At 37.2% G+C, this 21802-nt stretch overlaps 1 protein-coding gene and 2 long non-coding RNA genes across 3 annotated transcripts; all 3 read right to left on the bottom strand.

Moving 5' to 3' along the window:
- Positions 1-3049: 3049 nt before the first annotated feature.
- LOC142539109 (uncharacterized) lies at positions 3050-4358 on the bottom strand. Its single transcript, XR_012818817.1, has 3 exons — positions 4329-4358; positions 3727-3779; positions 3050-3184 (listed from the first exon to the last, which is right to left on the bottom strand). It is a non-coding gene; the product is annotated as an uncharacterized LOC142539109 (long non-coding RNA).
- A 4525-nt stretch (positions 4359-8883) lies between these two features.
- On the bottom strand, positions 8884-9357 carry LOC142538629 (uncharacterized). The gene has a single exon (XM_075643943.1). It carries the CDS (start codon positions 9355-9357, stop codon positions 8884-8886), a length of 474 nt encoding a protein of 157 aa, XP_075500058.1.
- Positions 9358-10875: 1518 nt separating this feature from the next.
- On the bottom strand, positions 10876-12245 carry LOC142539107 (uncharacterized). Its single transcript, XR_012818816.1, has 3 exons — positions 12189-12245; positions 11586-11638; positions 10876-11043 (listed from the first exon to the last, which is right to left on the bottom strand). It is a non-coding gene; the product is annotated as an uncharacterized LOC142539107 (long non-coding RNA).
- Positions 12246-21802: the final 9557 nt, after the last annotated feature.

The raw sequence follows: 21802 nt of genomic DNA, 5'->3' as shown, positions 1-21802 counted from the left end.
ATATAATATAATAAATATAATATAATATTTAACATTTTAACACTGATATATCTCTTTGGAACAGCCAAACGATCAAATTTATCAAAAATCAAAACATGAAACTTCTATATCTTTGAGTTTTCTACGTTATATCAAAGTTTCAAATCATTTGGACTTCATATGACCAAAATATGTCATATTTCCATCTTTAAAAATAATTAATTATTTATTAATCTCACATTACTAAATCAACAACTTGTAATATTTACTTCATGGCATGACTGATGGTTAGGGTACTTGTTAGATGGACGAAGAAGTGAGGTAGACAACTTATCTTGAGAAATTTTTGAAAGTCATTAAAAACTTGAGAATAAGTGCATATGTGTGTTGGAATTATGTTAACCAAGACTATTTGGGTTGTGTAAGCTTGAATTTTAAGTTTATGAAATAGGTGTTCATACGAAAATTTTGGGTAAAATAAAAAACAAAAAGGGAATTATTGGTGTTCGACATAGGTTATCAATGAACGAATATTAAGATTTTTATCGAGTAAGAAATCTAAAATCTTGATATGTGTATTCTAGAATTCTACGAATTTTAATTGAAGTTGAAGTATTAGAGTAATTTTATCGCTAACATGGGATAACTTATTAAGTTTCATACGCTAGTATTAATTAAACATTAAGGATACGTAAGAATGCTGACATTCGTTTCAATGAGGAAAACCCAAAAGTCTTAGGCCTCAACTATATTGTAATTGGGAAGAAAATAGTTTAAACATGTAATTGGTGCTAGAATGGTTTTATTATTTATGTAGAAGATTGGTATCATACATTTTGGGTTTTATGGATTAACGTTACTCGAATTTAATATTTGCAACAATTATATATTTGGAATGTACTTGTATATAGTTAAATTACGTTAGTTGGGTGCCGTAATATAAAGATTCGATTCAAGGATTTTAGGCTAATTTTATTATGGGGTCGAGATAAGGTTTAACTTTTAAGTGTATTACTGAGAATAGAAGTCGATTAATAACTTTTGGTGCTAAGATTTCTTAAGTTGAACTGTATAAATGTTAATATTTGGATTTAAAGTCTTAGCATACCTCGAGTTTAATAAATTTTAGAAATGATGCTTTTAGGCTTTTAATATTGAAATATTATAAGTTGATGAATATTTGGGTATAGTATAAGAAAAGTAAGGTTCGATAAGCTTAGACCTCCATTTCTCCATTTCTTATACTAGGAATTGTGAGAACATTCAAAATTTGAGATTATAAGAATATAGAACTAAGTCACCATAGGTCGTTTTAAGTTGTGTTTCGCAAACGAGGATTTTGAAGGTAAATGTAATTGGGATTGAGGAGACGTAATGAAACGTCCACTACTCGTTTTCTTTAAAAGTACTAGATTTTTTTACCCCCATATTTTCGGCCGAAATCCATATACATCCATAAAATATTTGTAGCATCATTTTAAAAATAAAATAACCAACTAATATTTGAAAAATCAAGGTAATAGTTTAAACATAAAATCATCCAACATTTTACCAAACCTAAAAGCATCATTTTTGAAAAGTATAGCCCATACTATCAACCTCTCAAAAACCACTCAAAAGCATAAATAAATAGTCGTAAAATCTTTAATCATAAACATAATCATAAGTGCAGAAAACTAGAAGCGCCGGTCCTCGGGTTATGTGCACCTTCAGTCCAGCAAAGTCAACCATCAAGACTTCCATTATCATTATTATCATAATCACCTGCATCGATCACACCTAGTGAGTCTAAAGACTCAACAATCTATACTCTTGATAACAACATACTAAGTATACAAATCACATGCAACAGCGAAAATACTTGTAAGTAAAATAACATTTTCATGAAGGTGCATAGACTTAACATAAACATTTTTCATTTTCATCAATCCATATCATTCATCATTTTATCATAAACATTTTTCTTTTTTCATCATAATCATATACGTTTTCCTTTTATTGAATTTGGATCGTTAATTTTGACTTTCGTATCATCATAAGGTCGATGGATCCATCTATCATATAACCACAGTACCGAGCGTCGTGGACATCATCGACACTCTCACCCGTCAACTGAGCCTTGGCCTATCATCATCATATGGAAATACGATCGTCAAGCTCCCTCTGGGGCCTTCTCCTAACAAATGGGCTCCCTCTGGGGCCTTCTCCCGTAAATGGACTCTCTCTGGGGCCTTTTTCCTCACGATATCCACAATCATATCATCATAATAGTCACAATTACTTCACTTCCTCCAACATTTCATATTTTCATAACTTTACAAAAATCATGCATAAAAATATCATTTTTCTTTTTAAACCAAGCATGCAACATATCTTTTAATTTTTCATATTAAATCATAAAAATTCATAAACATTTAAAATAATCATTTTAACATATAGAACCATAAAAGTCCATAACCATTTAAAATAAACGTTTTAACATATTAAATCATAAAAATCCGTAAATATTTAAAATAAACATTTTAAAATAATCATATTAGCATATAAAACAGCATTCAGGACACTGCCATGAAGCTTACTAATTTTCGGGTGTAAAATTACTGTTTTACCCATAAACGTAAAATTTCACGTTTTTGACATTTTCTTAATTCCATTGACTCTAGACCATCCAAAATAATTATTTAAGCTTACAATAATTTTCTCATATTTTTATTTAGCTTAAATCAAGAACTTTTAATTTATTCTTTCAATACAACATATTAATGCGTTTTAAATCTCGAATTAAACAAATCTTTAATATAAATTTTTCATATTAAAAATTTAGAATTTTAATAAATTTTTGGCCCTCGTGAACTGTGGCGCCCGGTTTAGGAATTCATAATTATTCCCTTACTAAGTGCCACATTTTTTTACAATATTTCTTTATTGAACTTCTATTTTTATTTTTACTATTGTTATTATTAGAAAGATATTGTAGATAAAAATTTAAATATTTTCTACAATAATTTAAAGATTATCTACAAATATTTACATTCTTATTTCAAACATGTACAATTATTTTACAGCGGAAGCTATACATTCATATGTACAATTATATTACAGCGGAAGTTTAACATTCATTTATAAACAGATCATCCCAACTTTCAAATGCTCTTATTTCAGCTTCAGTTATTTTCCTCGTGTTCCAATTCGGGGGTTCCTGTGTCTGAAAATTACAATAGACGAAAAGAAACAGAGGGTTAAGTCTTTGAGGACGTAGTGAATTTAAATTAGTATATGGCTTTTAAATAACACTTTATCATAATTATGCATGAAATAATAGGCATAACAATTTAGATATTATGAATGATATGCAATGAAATAATAGATAAATGAAAATTCCGTAAATTAACATTGGTGGCTCTAATTGAGCACTTTTTACGAGCCAGGTGAACCATTCTCCGTACCGAAATATTCGATGCGCGTTGTTCAGATGAACCATATACCCGGGACTTTTGACCCGTTGTTCATTGGACTCATTTTTCGGGCCGAAGCCACGTTGTCTAGTGGACTCAATTTCCGGACCGAAATCCGTTGTCCAAGACTCCATTCACTAATGATATATCAATCCATTCATAAATATGCAAGAAAGTATATCAGTAATTGAAATTAACTGTTGATGATATTTGAACATTAAATAAATGCTATTGCAATTTCCAGGCCAAATGTCAAAGGCTTTAATAGAAGAATGAATAGTAATTTCCTCACCTATTAACTTATAGTTTAGGCTTGATTAATACTCCGAGTTCCTGGAGCAAGTTCTAAAAATATATTATGAATGATATTTATATGTTAGAGGTTTTTAAGTAACTAGCTGATCATTTCCAGATTATTTTTTGTTCAAAATTTAACCCGGTTGATTTTACTTAAGTTTCCAAAATCCATATTAATTAGAAGGTATATCCAAACATTACGAAAGTTGGCCAAAAAGTCGGGAATATCATCAGGAACGTTCGGCCGCCAGAACATTGCCGATCCGGCGGCGCGTGCAGTACACGCGCCGACGTTGCCGGCGCGTGAGTGGCCTTCCGGCGGTCACGCGCGGCCGGTTTTTTTCCATCATATGTAACTTTTGAAGATTTTAATTCTTCCGTTGAAAGTTTTGTCAAATTCCTAACCCATCGATACCAGATTTAAATACCGTCGTATGGTTAACTAAGGTACTCCGGCATTCCGAAAATGTTAGTTCGGGCAATATTTTGGGACGACGGGCGGTATGTACCTCATCTATGCAACAAGAGGTACAACTTTTATATTCAAAGCGACCTCTAGTTTGGTGTGTAGCTATAAGAAAAATGAATGAAAAGTACCTAGCTTGAATACGGGATACCGATGCCGTTGCGGAATATCTCTGTTTGATTTTTTTCTGATTTTTGAGCGATCCTTTTTCGTCACCTTCAGGGCTATATTGCTTTATGATTTGAGGTGAATAGTTGGTGATTTATTGGGATTTTTCCGAAAGAATATAGCTTTTTCCTTCTATTTCTTTCTTCCTCTTCTCCTTCCTTTCCTCTTACTTCATCCCTTTTTTTTTCTTCTCTCGGCTGGTCTCGTGGAAAGTGAGGAAAAGGTTCAGCTATTTATAGCCGAACTTCAAGTTTATCCCTCGTTTTTTTTATCATTATTATTATTTATTTTTTATTTATTAAATGAAAAAAATTTTATGTTTATCCAAACTTAATATTATTATATTCCTGTATCTAATTATTGAACTTAATTATCTTATATTGAACTTAATAATTATTGTAATTAATTACTTAACATATATGTTGAGTTCAATTATAATATTTTATTATATTTTGGGTATTTGATTTTGGAATGGGAACCTTATAGTGCTTGATGAATTTTTAAGTGTATTGTGATGTATTTTAATGTATTTCTAGATACTTTGGACAAATAAAATTTGTACCGAAAAATAATATGATAAATTTTTAAAAGTGAAAATAATAAAATTTATAATAATAAAAATGCATTTATGCATATTTGTTTTTAGGGTGTCACAATATCCCCTCCTTTTAAAAATCTGGTCCCCGGATTTAAGAGTTATTGGAATAAATGAGAATATTGACATCTCATATCTTTCTCTGTTTCCCACGTTGCTTCTTCAATGTTGTGGTTTTTCCATAAGACTTTTATCAACTGAATTGGTCGACCACGAAGTTCCTTTATTCTTTGGTCCAAAATCTTCACAGGTTGTTCTTCATATGTTAGATTTTCTTCCAGATCTATCTGTTGGTGGTCAATCAATTGGGCTGAGTCTACTTTGCATTTCCTTAATTGTGATACGTGGAATACGTTATGTATACCAGATATATTTTGAGGTAGAGATAGACGATAAGCCACAGTGCCTATTCGTTCTATTACTTCAAAAGGTCCAACAAATCGAGGATGCAACTTTCCTTTCTTTCCAGTACGCTTGATTCCTTTTCTTGGTGACACTTTTAGTAATACGAAATCTCCATCTTCAAATTTCAAATCTTTCTGCCTCTTATCTGCATAACTCTTCTGTCGACTTTGAGCTGTTTGTATTCGTTGCCTGATAAGTTGTATTTTGTCGATAGCTTCTTGTATAATGTCAGGCCTGATTGCTCGTTCTTGTCCATTCTTTGTGCCTCTCCATTCATCCATATCCCAGTTAAGAGGAGAGCGACATTTTCTTCCATATAATGCTTCATATGGCGCCATTTTTATTGAGGATTGATAACTATTGTTGTATGAAAATTCAACTAGAGGCAAATGTTTTCCCCAGTTTGCCCCAAAATCCAGCACACATGCGCGAAGCATGTCTTCCAATATTTGAATGGTTCGTTCAGACTGACCATCGGTTTGCGGATATGCTGCTGTGCTAAAATTTAATTTGGTACCAAGGCATTCCTGAAGTTTTTTCCATAATCTTAACGTAAACTTCGGATCTCTATCAGATACTATGGTAGTGGGGATACCAGGTAACCGTATAATTTCCTTCTGATAGAGTTCAGCCAGTTTTTCCACCCCATATTTGTGACTTATGGGTATGAAATGTTCTGACTTGGTCAAGCGATCAACGATTACCCATATGCTATTAAAACCTCCTGGGAGCTGGGGTAATCCGGTCACAAAGTCCATAGTTATTTGATCCCATTTCCATTCTGGTATAGGAAGTGGTTGCAAAAGACCTGCTGGTCTTTGATGTTCAGCCTTTATCATTTGGCAAGATAGGCATTGTGAAATGAAATCTGCAATATCTCGTTTCATTCCCTTCCACCAGAAGTGTTTTTTAATCTCTTGGTACATCTTAGATCCTCCTGGATGAATGCTGATCCGAGACTGATGTGATTTTTCCATTATTTCCTTTTTAATTGAGCTAGGCACACAAATACAGTCATGATAGCATAGTATTCCTTGTGAATTGGTGAAGAAATTGGTATCAGTACGGAGTTTTGAAACTTCTTGGTCCAATTCTTGATTTTGCTTAATTCTGGTATGAAATTCAGGTTCAATTCTCAATCCGGCCAAGTGCCCACGAGAATGGATGTGTACCCATTCTTTTACTTCTTTCATTTCCAAACAACCCATGCTGATCTTTCTACTTAAAGCATCAGCCACTACATTAGCTTTACCTGATTGATAAAGAATGGAACAATCGTAATCTTCCAAAAATTCAATCCATCTTCTTTGCCTCATGTTCAGCTCTTTTTGAGTAAATAAATACTTCAGGCTTTTGTGGTCTGTATAAATATCAAAAGTGGAACCGTACAAGTAATGTCTCTATTTTGCTAATGCAAACACTATTGCTCCTAATTCTAGATCATGAGTGGGATAATTTAACTCGTGATTCTTTAATTTTCTAGATGCATATGCAATAACTTTATCATTTTGCATTAATACACATCCAAAGCCTTCTTTTGAGGCATCTGTCTAAACCACAAATCCTTCTGTCCCTTCTGGTTAAGCTAATACAGGTGCACTGGTAAGCATTTCTTTTAATTTGCAAAAGCTTTTCTCACACTCATCATTCCATAAGAAAGGGTTGTCTTTGCGAGTTAGCTGTGTCAGGGGGACAGAAATTTTCGCAAAATCTTTAATGAATCTTCGGTAGTATCCTGCTAAGCCGAGAAAACTTCTAATTTCTGTGATGTTGATTGGTTGTTTCCAACAAGATATGGCTTCTATTTTTGCAGGATCTACTTCTAGTCCTTTCTTAGAGATAAAGTGGCCAATAAATGACACTTTTTCTAGCCAAAATTCACACTTACTGAATTTGGCATACAACTGATGCTCTTTCAAAGTTTTTAGAATCAATCGTAAATGTTGAGCATGTTCCTTATGATTTCTTGAAAATATCAAAATGTCATCTATGAATATGACAACGAATTTGTCCAAAAATGGTTGAAATATTCGATGCATCATATCCATGAAAGCTGCAGGAGCGTTGGTTAATCCGAATGGCATTACCACAAACTCATAGCGTCCATAACGGGTATTAAAAGCCGTTTTGGAGATGTCATCCTCCTTAATTCTCAATTGGTAATATCCTTGTCGCAAATCAAGTTTTGAATATACTTGAGACCCTTGTAAAACATCAAACAATTCTTCGATATGCGGGAGAGGATATTTGTTTTTGATGGTAACATTGTTAATTTCTCGATAATCAATGCACATCCTTAGAGTTCCATCTTTCTTTTTGACAAATAACACAGGAGCACCCCATGGAGATGTACTAGGCCGGACGTATTTCTTGTCCATGAGCTCTTGTAATTGAAGTTTTAATTCTTTTAACTCTGAAGGTGCCATTCGGTTTGGAGTTTTAGATCTGGGTTGTGCTCCAGGTATTAGATCAATGGAAAATTCTACGTCTCTCTGAGGAGGTAAAGTATTGATCTCTTCAGGAAAAACCTCTGGAAATTCTTGTACAACTGAGATTTCTGAGATCTTGATTTGATCTTTTGGATAATTTATCAAATAAGCTAGAAATCCTTGTCCGTTGTTTTTTAGTATAGCCCTAGCTTCTGCGGTTGATACTATTCCCATGGTATGGTTAGCTTTGGAAATGATTGGATGAGAAGTTTGAAGATAAACTTCTTTTGTGTAGCAATTGAGTTGGGCTTGGTGTCTATATAACCAGTCCATTCCAAGAATAATATCATAGTTCTTGATAGGTAATTCAATCAAATCTGCTAGATATTCTTTTTCTTGGAAGTTTAAGGGACAGTTTCTGTAAATGATGTCAGTAATCATCGTTGTCCCTAAAGGTAAGCAAATTTCGAAGCTATATGGTAGCTGCTCAAATAACAGTGGTAATTTACGTACAAAAAATTTTGAGATAAAAGAATGAGTAGCTCCTGGATCAAATAAAGTTTTTGCAGAACTGGATAATATGGTAACAGTACCTTCTACGACTGCAGTGGGGTCAACTTCATCCTTTTGGTTTCCTAAGAGAGCATAGGCTCGAGCAGGTATCTTTGGCTTTGTTATGGGTTGGGTCTTTTGCGTTCTTTTTGGACAATCTTGAATACGGTGTTGCTCACTTCCGCAAATAAGACATTTCCAACCTTTTCTCCAGCACTTTTCTTCTTCATGATTTGGTAATCCACAATATCCACACTTTTTATTGTTTTTTTTTGGAACTTTTCCTTTGACAGCTTCTCCTTGCCTGACTAGTTGTGTTCTCTTTTCAAATTTTCTTTTCCGGTTATTATCCTCAAAAGGGTTGGGCTTTCCGATTTTCTTTTCTTCTTCCTCTTTTTTAAGAAGTGTCTTGATGTCTTCTTCCACTTGTAGGGCTTGATTAACAGCAGAAACATAACTGGTAACTTCTGTGGACAGTGTTGCCCAACGAATATCGAGCTTTAACCCTTGAACAAATTTTTTCATTTTTCTTACCTCTTATTCCATGTAGTGTGGTGCATAATGTATAAGACGGTGGAATTCTGCCTCATATTGAGCTACGGTCATGTCACCTTGGACTAAATCCATAAATTCACGTTCTCGGGTATTTAATATAACTTGAGTTATATATTTATCTTTAAACTCTTGCAGAAAATTTTCCCACGTTTTTGGGGTGTGATTCTTTGTCCACCTATGTTCCACTGTATGCCACCAGTTATGAGATGCTTCTTCAAATAAGTAAGTGGAAAAATTCACCTTTTGTTCTTCAGAATAATTGAGAATAGAGAATATTTTATTGATTTTGCTTAACCAAGATTCTGCTTGATAAGCATCTGGTTTTCCTTCAAACTTTGGCGGCTTGAATCTCAAAAATCTCTCAAGAGCTCGATCATTTGCCTCAATGTGATGTTCTTGAGCTTGATCATGAGGTCGTGGTTGATTTTGCTGACAAAACTGCACAAATTGATGCATTATTTCAAACATATTTTGTATGTTTTGTTCTTGGGGGGGATTGTGTTGAGCGTTTCTGGAATTTCCACCAGTTGCCGAGTTGTGGTCATCTTGAGGGGGGATGTCTTGTCCGATTCTGGCTTGAGTACTATTTTGTGAAGACGTCATTCTAAACACATAAATATAAAATATGAACATATCTTGCAATGAATGTACATAGTTATGTCAGAGGGTAAACAGTCAGTTTTATTTATAAACAAGACATGTTTCAAATATTTACAATACCCAAGCAAAATACAAACAGAACAAGCAAACTGAGTCATCATGCCTACAAAAAATGATGACCATGATAATCACCATGCCTACCAAAGATGATGGTTATTAATACTAGTTATATACTAGTGCCAAATAGTCATTGTCCTCATTCGTCGTCGGAGAGATCTATAAAAGTTGTGTGGCTCGAGCCTTCATTTGTGCCAGTGGTTCCCATGGTAACATTTTGATCCGTATTCGGCCGTGATGTATGTGGTTCAACTGGGTCCGGTGCATAACTAAGCTCATTTCCATTTTCACTTTCAGGTAGGAAAGTCATTGGAATAAGTTCATCTACTCCAAATACAAAGTTTTCCCACATGGGGTCAGGAAGAAATTCAACTTCCGGTGACTGCAACAGATAATCTTTTATCATAAAGGGGTCTTGATCTATTGTTGTGTTCATGATTCCAGAATATTCTGCAAAAGGGGCTGGTACATACTCTGGAATACTACTACCTCCGGTTTCAAATGTGCTAGTGATGGGAGGAGTTGTGGTCTGAGTTGTGTAAGATGGACCGATAACACCAGGTTCCATTCCGTGGATAGATTGATAAACCAGTTCACGCCCATGCATGATTAAGTGGTCAATGTGGATCGAAGGGTGTGATACTCCCTTTAAGAAACTAATCAAACCTCGGTCATAGAATTCATGCATGTCTAGTAAGTATATAAGAGTACGGTCTCTTTCATACAGTACATGACCTAATTCTCCCTGATATGCTAGATTATCAGCCCTCATCCATTCTTCAATAAATCCATGAAAAGTTTCAGTTGTTCCAAAGGTTTCAAAATGCTCCCGATACATATTCACTAGACATTTCAAATCTGAGTTTTCTTTGCTTAGTTTTGCTATTTCTTCCTCCATTTGTTTGATGATTATAGTTTGTTTTTTCTTTGATGTCCCACTAGACTCTGTCATCCTGAAAAGAGACATTTCAATTATGAGGAAAACATAAAAATTAATGTATGACATTGTAATAAACCTTAGGCTCCTGTCTCTAGGCTCTAGGCTCTAAGAAAACTAGTCTCTGATACCACCTCTGTGGCGTCCGGTTTAGGAATTCATAATTATTCCCTTACTAAGTGCCACATTTTTTTACGATGTTTCTTTATTGAATTTCTATTTTTATTTTTACCATTGTTATTATTAGAAAGATATTGTAGATAAAAATTTAAATATTTTCTACCATAATTTAAAGATTATCTACAAATATTTACATTCTTATTTCAAACATGTACAATTATTTTACAGCGAAAGTTTAACATTCATATGTACAATTATGTTACAGCGGAAGTTTAACATTCATTTATAAACAGATCATCCCAACTTTCAAATGCTCTTATTTCAGCTTCAGTTATTTTCCTCTTGTTCCAATTCGGGGGTTCCTGTGTCTGGAAAATACAATAGACGAAAAGAAACAGAGGGTTAAGTCTTTGAGGACTTAGTGAGTTTAAATTAGTATATGGCTTTTAAATAACACTTTATCATAATTATGCATAAAATAATAGGCATAACAATTTAGATATTATGAATGATATGCAATGAAATAATAGATAAATGTAAATTCTATAAATTAACATTGGTGGCTCTAATTGAGCACTTTTTACGAGCCGGGTGAACCATTGTCCGGACCGAAATATTCGGTGCACGTTGTTCAGATGAACCATATACCCGAGACTTTTGACCCGTTGTTCATTGGACTCATTTTCCGGGCCGAAGCCACGTTGTCCAGTGGACTCAATTTCCGGACCGAAATCCGTTGTCCAAGACTCCATTCACTAATGATATATCAATCCATTCATAAATATGCAAGAAAGTATATCAGTAATTGAAATGAACTGTGGATGATATTTGAATATTAAATAAATGTTATTGCAATTTCCAGGCCAAATGCCAAAGGCTTTAATAGAAGAATGAATAGTAATTTCCTCACCTGTTAACTTACAGTTTAGGCTTGATTAATACTCCGAGTTCCTGGAGCAAGTCCTAAAAATATATTATGAATGATATTTATATGTTAGAGGTTTTTAAGTAACTAGCTGATCATTTCCAGATTATTTTTTGTTCAAAATTTAACCCGGTTGATTTTACTTAAGTTTCCAAAATTCATATTAATTAGAAGGTATATCCAAACATTACGAAAGTTGGCCAAAAAGTCGGGAATATCATCAGGAACGTTCGGCCGCCGGAACATCGCCGATCCGGCGGCGCGTGCAGTACACGCGCCGACGTTGCCGACGCGTGAGTGGCCTTCCGGCGGTCACGCGCGGCCGGTTTTTTTCCAGCATATGTAACTTTTGAAGATCTTTAATTCTTCCGTTGAAAGTTTTGTCAAATTCCTAACCCATCGATACCAGATTTAAATACCGTCGTATGGTTAACTAAGGTACTCCGGCATTCCGAAAATGTTAGTTCGGGCAATATTTTGGGACGACGGGCGGTATGTACCTCATCTATGCAACAAGAGGTACAACTTTTATATTCAAAGCGACCTCTAGTTTGGTGTGTAGCTATATGAAAAATGAATGAAAAGTACCTAGCTTGAATACGGGATACCGATGCCGTTGCGGAATATCTCTGTTTGATTTTTTCTGATTTTTGAGCGATCCTTTTTCGTCACCTTCAGGGCTATATTGCTTTATGATTTGAGGTGAATAGTTGGTGATTTATTGGGATTTTTCGGAAAGAATATAGCTTTTTCCTTCTATTTCTTTCTTCCTCTTCTCCTTCCTTTCCTCTTACTTCATCCCTTTTTTTTTCTTCCCTCGGCTGGTCTCGTGGAAAGTGAGGAAAAGGTTCAGCTATTTATAGCCGAACTTCAAGTTTATCCCTCGTTTTTTTTATCATTATTATTATTTATTTTTTATTTATTAAATGAAAAAAATGTTATGTTTATCCAAACTTAATATTATTATATCCGTGTATCTAATTATTGAACCTAATTATCTTATATTGAACTTAATAATTATTGTAATTAATTACTTAACATATATGTTGAGTTCAATTATAATATTTTATTATATTTTGGTTATTTGATTTTGGAATGGGAACCTCATAGTGCTTGATGAATTTTTTAAGTGTATTGTGATGTATTTTAATGTATTTCTAGATATTTTGGACAAATAAAATTTGTACCAAAAAATAATATGATAAAATTTTAAAAGTGAAAATAATAAAATTTATACTAAGAAAAATGCATTTATGCACCTTTGTTTTTAGGGTGTCACATGAACCACGACTCGACCCCCATGAGCAGTGTTTCGAATTTTTAAACCATTAAAACACAAAAACGAACCCTTCCCTTATCCCTCAAGACAACTTCGATTTTCACCGAGCCACGCCCGAGCCATCCTGAGCCGATCCATGACCAGCCCCTCTAGGAACCCTCTTGGACCCTTATAACCCATAGGAACTGCCCTTAACTCCAAAACCAAAGCACTACATAAGCTGCAAGAAACAGACGAGAAACCCACCTAGACTACCCTTGAGCCATGTTCGTTTTTTCTTGAGCCGAGCCTGAACCCTCTTGATCCAACCTCGAACCAGACCCCATATGGACCATACTGGACCCTTAGAACCCCTAGTACCTGACTCTAAGCTCGAAATCGCAGCCCTACACTAGGACATGCCATGGCCGAGAACTCCTTAAGGACAAGGACTCATTGATTCGCACCTAGGACCCTAGCCAATGGACCAGCTCTTGAACCAGCCCACATGCACCCTCTTAGGACCCTAGTTAGTCGACCTAGCCTAGCCCAAAGCCCCCTTGCCGAGCCCTTGAACCCTTGCGCGGCTGCACACCAGCGCGCAGCACTTGTTCTTCTCGGGTTGAAGTCCTAGTGTAGAGCCAAAAATCAGTACACGTAAAACTCATGCATTTATTTAATTGTTAAATCATTTATTTAAATTTAAAATGATTTTAGTGATGCATGATTTATTCAAATTGCATTATTTTAAATTATTTATGCCTATGTGATGCACGTTAAAATATTTCACGAATTTCAGGCGATTATTCGATGCGGGATCGAGGAAAAGAGAGCGGTGACGATTTTGGCATTGTTTTATATGATATTTTATTTTAAGTTAAGGTTGGGACATATTAATTAATTTAATAAGTTTCAGAACTTTAAAGCCTAAATTATGTAATTAATGAGTTTAGAATTTTGAAACTTTTAAAGTTGGCTTTGTGCATTTTATGTTGTTAAAAAGGAGAATTTTATAAAATTAGTGTGTATTTATTTTAATTGATGGACTGGTTTAAAATTAGTGTGAGTTAACCTTTTTTTATTAGCATTTTAATTAGTTAATTTAGCAACAATTTCTCCTAATTATAACACACACACGTTACACACACTCACACACATTTTTACACACCAAACACACACACCTACACATTTTATTTTTCGAATTTGAGAGCAAAACCTAGGGTTCCTGTACCATAGAGCAGCTGCCCCCTCCCTCTGATTTTTCAGCAATATTTTTTTGAGTTTTCTTCAAAGAAAATCACGCCACGTTCGTCCCGGATCGCCTCTCGCATCCTTCCAGCTTCGGTGTCGTCGTTCGGTAACGTTAAAGATTTAAAGACATGTAAATTCTATTTTCCCTGCGTCGATCTTGTCATATTATGCGTTGTGTTATTTATTATGCGTATAAATCCATGTGTGATGTGTAAAGTTTGAGCAGAAAATTGTTGGATCGGTTTTTGAAACGTTTTTAGATCTAAAACTCATAATTTGATGTCATTTGAATTACTGCGATTTTTTGGTCGAGTTTCTGGAAAAACTTTCAACATATGAAACATAGAAATTTTTGATACCTTCGATTTGACAGTAAATTCTAAATATTTGGATAAAAAATGAGTGAGTTATGATTGTTTTCGTGGGACTGCTCAAATTGCGACTTTTATGAAAATGTGTTCTTGACATGTTCTTGAAGTTATTTGTTGCAGGCTTCGTTGGGTATCGCCGGGCTTGTGCTACAACATTTAGATATGTTATGGGAGGTATTTAGGTGTTATTCGGTGGCACGTTTGGGTCGGGATTGGCTTGGGATGTAATAGAAGTCGTAGGAAGCAAAACAATGTCGAATTACCGGTTATTGTTGTATTGAAGTTGCTTGTCGATGCTTGGGGACGTTTGGGGTGTTTGTACGGGTTTGAATCAATGTAATAGCATCCTAGGATGAGTCTCGAGGTATTGGTTCATGGTCCTTAGGCTTGGATTGAAAGGGTGAATGATTAAGTTAGTGAATTTTCGTGAATTTCCAAATACAGAGGGTAATCAGACCCCTTCCTGGACCCCGACGCGGAGTCCGTGTCGCTTTTACTTCAAAAATACAAAATTTCAAGTGCCTACCCAGACCCGTATACGGACCCCTACACGGGATCCGTGTAACCCCCACTTTAAAAAAAAATAAAATTTAATTTGAATATACATTATAGGATTTGTTTTGTGGTTATGAATATAAAACATAGGATTTGTTTTGGGGTTCTATATCATGGTTTAGTACGATTAAACGAGGTCAAGCCCCGAGTGATCTAGAATGTCATAAGCTATTTATTTACTTCGGTAGTGAGCACGAGTACCTACGTATAAGTTATGAAAGATAAGGGTTTGAACTCACGTTAGTGTGTGCAGCAGTGGCCCTAAGCGAGATCCAACGAATCCCTCAACGCCAAGTGTGAGGCCCGGGGCCGAAGAGGGCGGGGGGTGATCGCCGGTGCCATGAGATTGCACAGACAATGAGCGGCTCCTGGCAGGCTTCTAGGTGGAGGGAACATGAATGAACCGATCCTACACCGGAATGAGAGGGATTCCGAGACTTTTCAATGTAATGGACTGTACAGTTGAAGAGGGCTTAAAAGATTTTATATGTACTACTCATATCACGAAGGTGCATCTGAAAAAGACTCGTATTGTACAGTCAGGACAGTCGTCGAATCTGTGGCGTTACACCAAGTAAAGTATGTTCGACGTGCAAAAAAAAATATTTTCAAGTTTTTGAGGTATGCTAATTGTCTTGTGACCAAATTATGTATGGGATTGGAAAGCGGTAAAGTATGACCAGGGACCAACCTACCTCGTTAAATTATGAACGGGTTTAGATCAGGATTGGAAAGCAGTAAAGTATGATCAAGGACCAATCTACCCGTTAAATTATGAACGGTGATCTCATGTATGTGGCAGTGGATCTTCCCTGTCAGCCCAGTACTGTGGTTTAGTCTGATCATGCGTATTTATGTATGGGTCACTTGCTTTGAAACATGCCTCTATGCAAAATGATGAAGTTATGTATGTTAAAGTATGTACAAGTATGCAAGCATGTTTAAGAAAAGTTTCACGTTATGGCACGTCTATGTAATGTATGTAAGATCAAGCTTTTACACGCATGTTAAAGCTCAAGTATGTATGTTCTATTTTAAAGTTGCATGTGATTTTATTACGCTTGCTAATTCAAGTTTATACGTGTTGAGTTTTTAGACTCACTAGACTTGATCGATGCATGCGAAGACGCATTTGAGGAGACGAGGGGTGAGGACCAGTGAGCTGGCTTGGACTGAGCGGGAGGCTAAACCCGAGGACCGCCATGTTTTTAAGAATTTATGAAAGTTTCAAATACTCTGATTTCATGTTTGTTGACAATGTTCTAAAACAAATATTTTCGTTAGCAAAATTTCTATTGTGATCTTTTATTGCAAATAATTTTAGATGGTTGGCAAACTTGAGTATGGTTGGTTTATGGCAAATGTTTTTTGATGAACGAGACATTTTAATGCAAATTCGAAAGTTTATTTCATATTTAAGAAAATTTTTATTTTCCGCAAAATTCTAAGTAGTGTAAAGTACGATACATTACAGTTGGTATCAGAGCGAGGTTCTTGTAAGGGGTTATGCCTACTGCCAGTTGCGAGAAGCTAACGAAGCTACACCTCAAGTCTGTAAGTTTTAAAGTTTTGAATTATTCGTGTAGTAAGCATTAAGTCATGATTTCAGCATTTACATGTTTTAAGTTCGAGTTACGTGTATCTTATGCTATTGATATTATGTTCATGCATGCACATTGGGTTTACGTGTTGGGTAAATTGTTGGAACATTATGCCTCCTAGACGCATAATTAACCGAGAAGCAAGGGATGAGGACAGAGAGGCCCGAGAGGATGGGAGACACAGATGCTTGCAAGAATGACACAGTTATTCGCATAGTTTGCGGGGAACCAGGCGACAGTGGATGCAGGGGATAGGCCCAGACCAGAGGCGGTGTATGAAAGGTTTAGGAGGATAAATCCTAAGGAGTTTTCAAGGACCACTGACCCGATGATATACGAGGGATGGATTAAGTCCATCGAGGTAATCTTTGACTTTATGGAACTGACAGATGTAGATAGAGTCAGGTGTGCCACATTCCTTCTAGCAGAAGACGCCAGACTGTGGTGGGATAGTGCATTAGTGTCAGTTAACTTGCAAACATTGACGTGGAATGGGTTTAAAGAGGTATTCTACTCTAAGTACTTCACTGAAGAAGTCAATCCAGATTGACTAGGGAGTTCATGACGCTGCGATAGGGAGATAGCAGCGTGGCAGACTTTGTCAGAAAGTTTGAAAGGGGGTGTCACTTTGTACCTCTGATAGCTAATGATGCTCAGGGGAAGTTGAGGCATTTCATGGATGGATTGCGGCCGCTCTTGCGCCGAGATGTCCGAGTTGCTGGTCCTGCTACATATACAGTTTTCGTGTCTAGAGCTTTGGCGGCAGAACAGGATCAGAGGGATATTGAGGCTGACAGACATGGCAAGTGGCCCTATCAGGCTCCACAGCAGCTGCAGCAGCATCAACAGCGACCTCCATTCAAGAAGCTTTTCCAGGGACATCCAGGGAAGAAGCCATATAAGGGACCGCCAAAGGGCAAGGGTCCAATTCAGCAGCAGAGGGCGCCTCAGAAGCCGGTGATTTCTCAGTGTGTCCTAAGTGCAACCGCAAGCACCCGGGGCAATGTTTCTATGGGTAAGGCAAGTGCTTTAAATGTGAAGCCAGTGACCACATGGTAAAGGAGTGCCCACAGTGGAGGTAGCCGACCCAGGGAAGAGTGTTCGCCATGCATTCTCAAGAGGCGAACCCAGACACGACATTACTGACCTGTAAACTAATTTAAATAAGCGCAGTATTGTTTTGCCACGCATGTTTCCAACTTTATTTGGGATTATTAGTGTGCTAGTAGTATTTTTGTGACTTGGGTAGAGGTTTTCTACTGTGCTTGAGGTTAAGATTAGAATTGTTGGGATATTAGTTTTTGTGTTGTGCTAACGTCTCACAGGAAATATTTCCATAAAGAGAGTTGCCACGAAGGCCCTGATAGAATCAGGAGCCACCCACTCTTTTATTTCAGAGACATTTGCTAGTCACCTGGACGTCAAGTCTATTGGACTCGACGTGAGCAATTCATTGACAGTCCCATCAGGGGAAGAATTGTCAGCTACTAGCGTGGTCAGAGACATCGATCTCAAGCTGCAAGGCCACCTAGTGTATGCCGATCTAATCTTGTTGCCAATGCCAGAATTTGACATCATTTTGGGAATGGACTAGCTGATGAAGAACAAAGTTCTGATTGATTTTCAGAAAAGGTCAGTGTTAGTAAGACCTTTAGGCATGGAGCAGTTTCTCTTCGAGCCTGCTAGAGGGAGGAGTTTCCCTCGCATGATATCTTGCATGCAAGCACGGAGACTTATGCACAAGGGTTGTCAGGCTTTCTTGGCCACCATTTTTTATGCACCTGACGTACCCACTCCGTCTATATCTGATATGCCAGTAGTCAGAGACTTCCCAGACGTCTTCCCAGATGACATCACCGGCCTTCCACTAGAGAGAGAGGTGGAGTTCGCCATTGATCTTATGCCAAACACTGTGCCAATCTCTAAGGCACCGTACCGTTTAACTCCAGCTGAGATGTTAGAGCTCAAGCAGCAGATTCAGGAGCTCCTTGACAAGGAATTCATCCGCCCTAGTTTCTCACCATGGGGCGCACCAGTACTCTTCGTAAAGAAGAAAGACAGGAGCATGAGGCTGTGTATCGATTACCGAGAACTGAACAAGGTAACGATCAAAAATAAATACCCACTTCCAAGGATCGAGGACTTGTTCGATCAGTTGCAAGGAGCTACAATGTTCTCTAAGATAGATATTCAATCAGGGTATCATCAACTGAAGGTAAAGGATGCAGATGTTCAAAAGACAACTTTCAGAACCAGATATGGGCATTACGAGTTTTTAGCGATGCCGTTTGGACTGACGAATGCTCCTGCAATATTTATGGACCTCATGAATCGAGTATTTCAGCCCTACCTAGATCAGTTCGTCATAGTGTTCATTGACGATATTCTCATTTACTCGAAGAGCCATGAGGAACATGTTCAGCATTTGAGTACAGTGTTGCAGGTTTTGTAGAGTCGCAAGCTGTTTCCAAAATTCAGTAAGTGTGATTTTTGGTTGGAGAAAGTAGCATTTTTGGGTCACATAATATCTAGCAATGGTATTGAGGTGGATCCAGCTAAGGTAGCAGCAGTCAAGGAAGGGGTTGAACTGAAGAATGCGCTAGTGATTCGCAGTTTCCTAGGCCTAGCAGGCTACTACAGAAAATTTATTCAAGGGTTTTCATCGATAGCAGTGCCACTCACTTCACTGACGAAGAAGAATGCTGAATTTGTGTGGAATGATGAATGTCAGAAGAGCTTTGATACCTTGAAGCAAGCTCTTATTTCAGCGCCAATGTTAGTCCTGCCATCAGGGCAAGGGGATTTTGTGTTGTACACCGATGCATCTAAAATCGGGTTAGGCGCAGTGTTGATGCAGCATGGTCGGGTTATAGCTTATGCTTCCAGGCAGTTGAAAGTGCATGAGAAGAACTACCCGACTCATGATCTTGAGTTAGCCGCCGTTGTCTTTGCATTGAAGATATGGAGACATTACTTGTACGGCAAGAAATTCCAGATATTCACTGATCACAAGAGTCTCAATTATTTCTTCCCGCAGAAAGAATTAAATATGAGGCAGAGATGGTGGTTAGAGTTGGTGAAAGACTATGATTGCAAAATTAGCTACCATCCGGGGAAAGATAATGTTGTGGCAGATGCCTTGAGCCGTAAAGTTGCAGTAATAGCACAACTGTCAGTACAGAGACCTCTTCAGTCAGAGATTCAAGGATTTGGGTTAGAGGTTTATCATAAGGGCAGGGCTCCTAAACTGTCTAATCTAACAGTCCAGTCTTCTTTGCTAGACCGAATCTGTGCAGGTCAGCCTTCAGATGAGCAGTTACAGAGATGGCGACTGAAAGATGAAGCCAAGGGCAGTAGTGTACTCTACACAGTGTCTGATGGTATTGTGAGGTACAGAGGAAGGATGTGGGTGCCTAGTGTTGATTCGATCAGAGAGGATATTCTGACAGAGGCACATGCATCTCCGTATTCTATTCACCCAGGGGGTACCAAGATGTACAAGGATTTGCAGATTTTGTATTGGTGGCCAGGTATGAAGCGAGATATCCGTCGATTTGTGTCTGAATGTCTCACTTGCCAGCAGGTGAAGGTAGAGCATCATAGGCCAGCAAGAATGCTTAAGCCACTCCCTATCCCCGAGTGAAAATGAGAGAATATCACCATGGATTTCGTTGTTGGATTGTCGAGGTCAATCAGGGGATCCAATGGTATTTGGATTATAGCGGATCGACTTACTAAGTCGGCACATTTCTATCCAGTAAAGATGACTTTCTCCATGACGCAGTATGCGGAGCTTTATATCAGGGAGACAGTCCGATTGCACGGAATCCCAGTTTCTATTGTGTTCGACAGGGACCCGAGGTTTACATCGTCCTTTTGGAAGAGTTTGCATGCAACCATGGGGACGAAGTTGCCATTCAGTACAGCTTTTCATCCGCAGACAGATGGCCAGTCTGAGCAAGTGATTCAGATTTTAGAAGATCTATTGCGAGCCTGTATGATCGATTTTCATGGGATTTGGGAATCTAAGCTACCTCTAGTGGATTTTACCTACAACAACAGTTTTCAATGCATCTATTGGTATGGCTCCCTACGAGGCATTGTATCGGAGGAAGTGTAGATCGTCGATTCATTGGGATGAAGTCGGTGAGAGAGCAGACTCGGTCCCTAAATAGTTCAGCAGACTGCAGATGTTGTGGTCAAGATCCGAGACAGGATGAAGACCGCACAGAGTCGTCAAAAGAGTTATGCTGACAAGAGGAGAAGGGATCTAGAGTTTGCCGTAGGTGATCACGTTTTAATAAAGATAGCACCTATGAAGGGTGTTATGAGATTTGGGAAGAGAGGCAAGATCATCCCGAGATTTATTGGACCGTTCGAGATTCTTGACAGAGTTGGGACACTAGCTTATCGTGTAGCCTTACCGTCGAATCTGGCCGGTGTACACAATGTATTCCACGTCTCGATGCTAAAGAAGTACGTAGCTAATCCTTCCCATGTTTTGAGCTATGATCCATTGCAGCTTTCTCCAGATTTGTCGTATGAGGAAAGACCTATTCAAATCCTACACAGACAGAAGCGTAGACTTCGAAACAAGGTGACCAAGTTGGTCAAGGTTCAGTGGTTGAACCAATCAGTGGAAGAGACCACTTGGGAGACCGAAGCAGATATGAGGGATCGCTACCCAGAGTTGTTCGGTAAAATTTAATTTCGAGGACGAAATTTATATAAGTGGGGGAGGAACTGTAGAGCCCAAAATCAGTACACGTAAAACCCATGCATTTATTTAATTGTTAAATCATTTATTTAAATTTAAAATAATTTTAGTGATGCATGATTTATTAAATTGCATTATTTTAAATTATTTATGCTTATATGATGCACGTTAAAATATTTCACGAGTTTCATGTTTCAAGCGATCATTCGATGCGTGATCGAGGAAAAGAGAGCGGTGACGATTTTGGCATTTTTTATATGGTATTTTATTTTTAAGTTAAGGTTGGGGTATATTAATTAATTTAATAAGTTTCAGCATTTTAAAGCCTAAATTATGTATTTAGTGAGTTTAGATTTTTGAAGCTTTTAAAGTTGGCTTTGTGCATTTTATGTTGTTAAAAAAGAGAATTTTATAAAATTAGTGTGTATTTATTTTAAGTGAGGGTTGGT

This window comes from Primulina tabacum, chromosome 3 (assembly GCF_025594145.1).
Source record: "Primulina tabacum isolate GXHZ01 chromosome 3, ASM2559414v2, whole genome shotgun sequence".
NCBI classification, from domain to species: Eukaryota; Viridiplantae; Streptophyta; class Magnoliopsida; order Lamiales; family Gesneriaceae; genus Primulina; species Primulina tabacum.
The sequence above is the reverse complement of the archived record's forward strand: the minus strand, read 5'-3'. Positions and strand labels throughout refer to the sequence as shown.

Bases quoted from the DNA above. Each gene is read 5' to 3' on its own strand.
- LOC142538629 (XM_075643943.1), bottom strand. From the start codon at position 9,357: ATGCATCAATTTGTGCAGTTTTGTCAGCAAAATCAACCACGACCTCAT.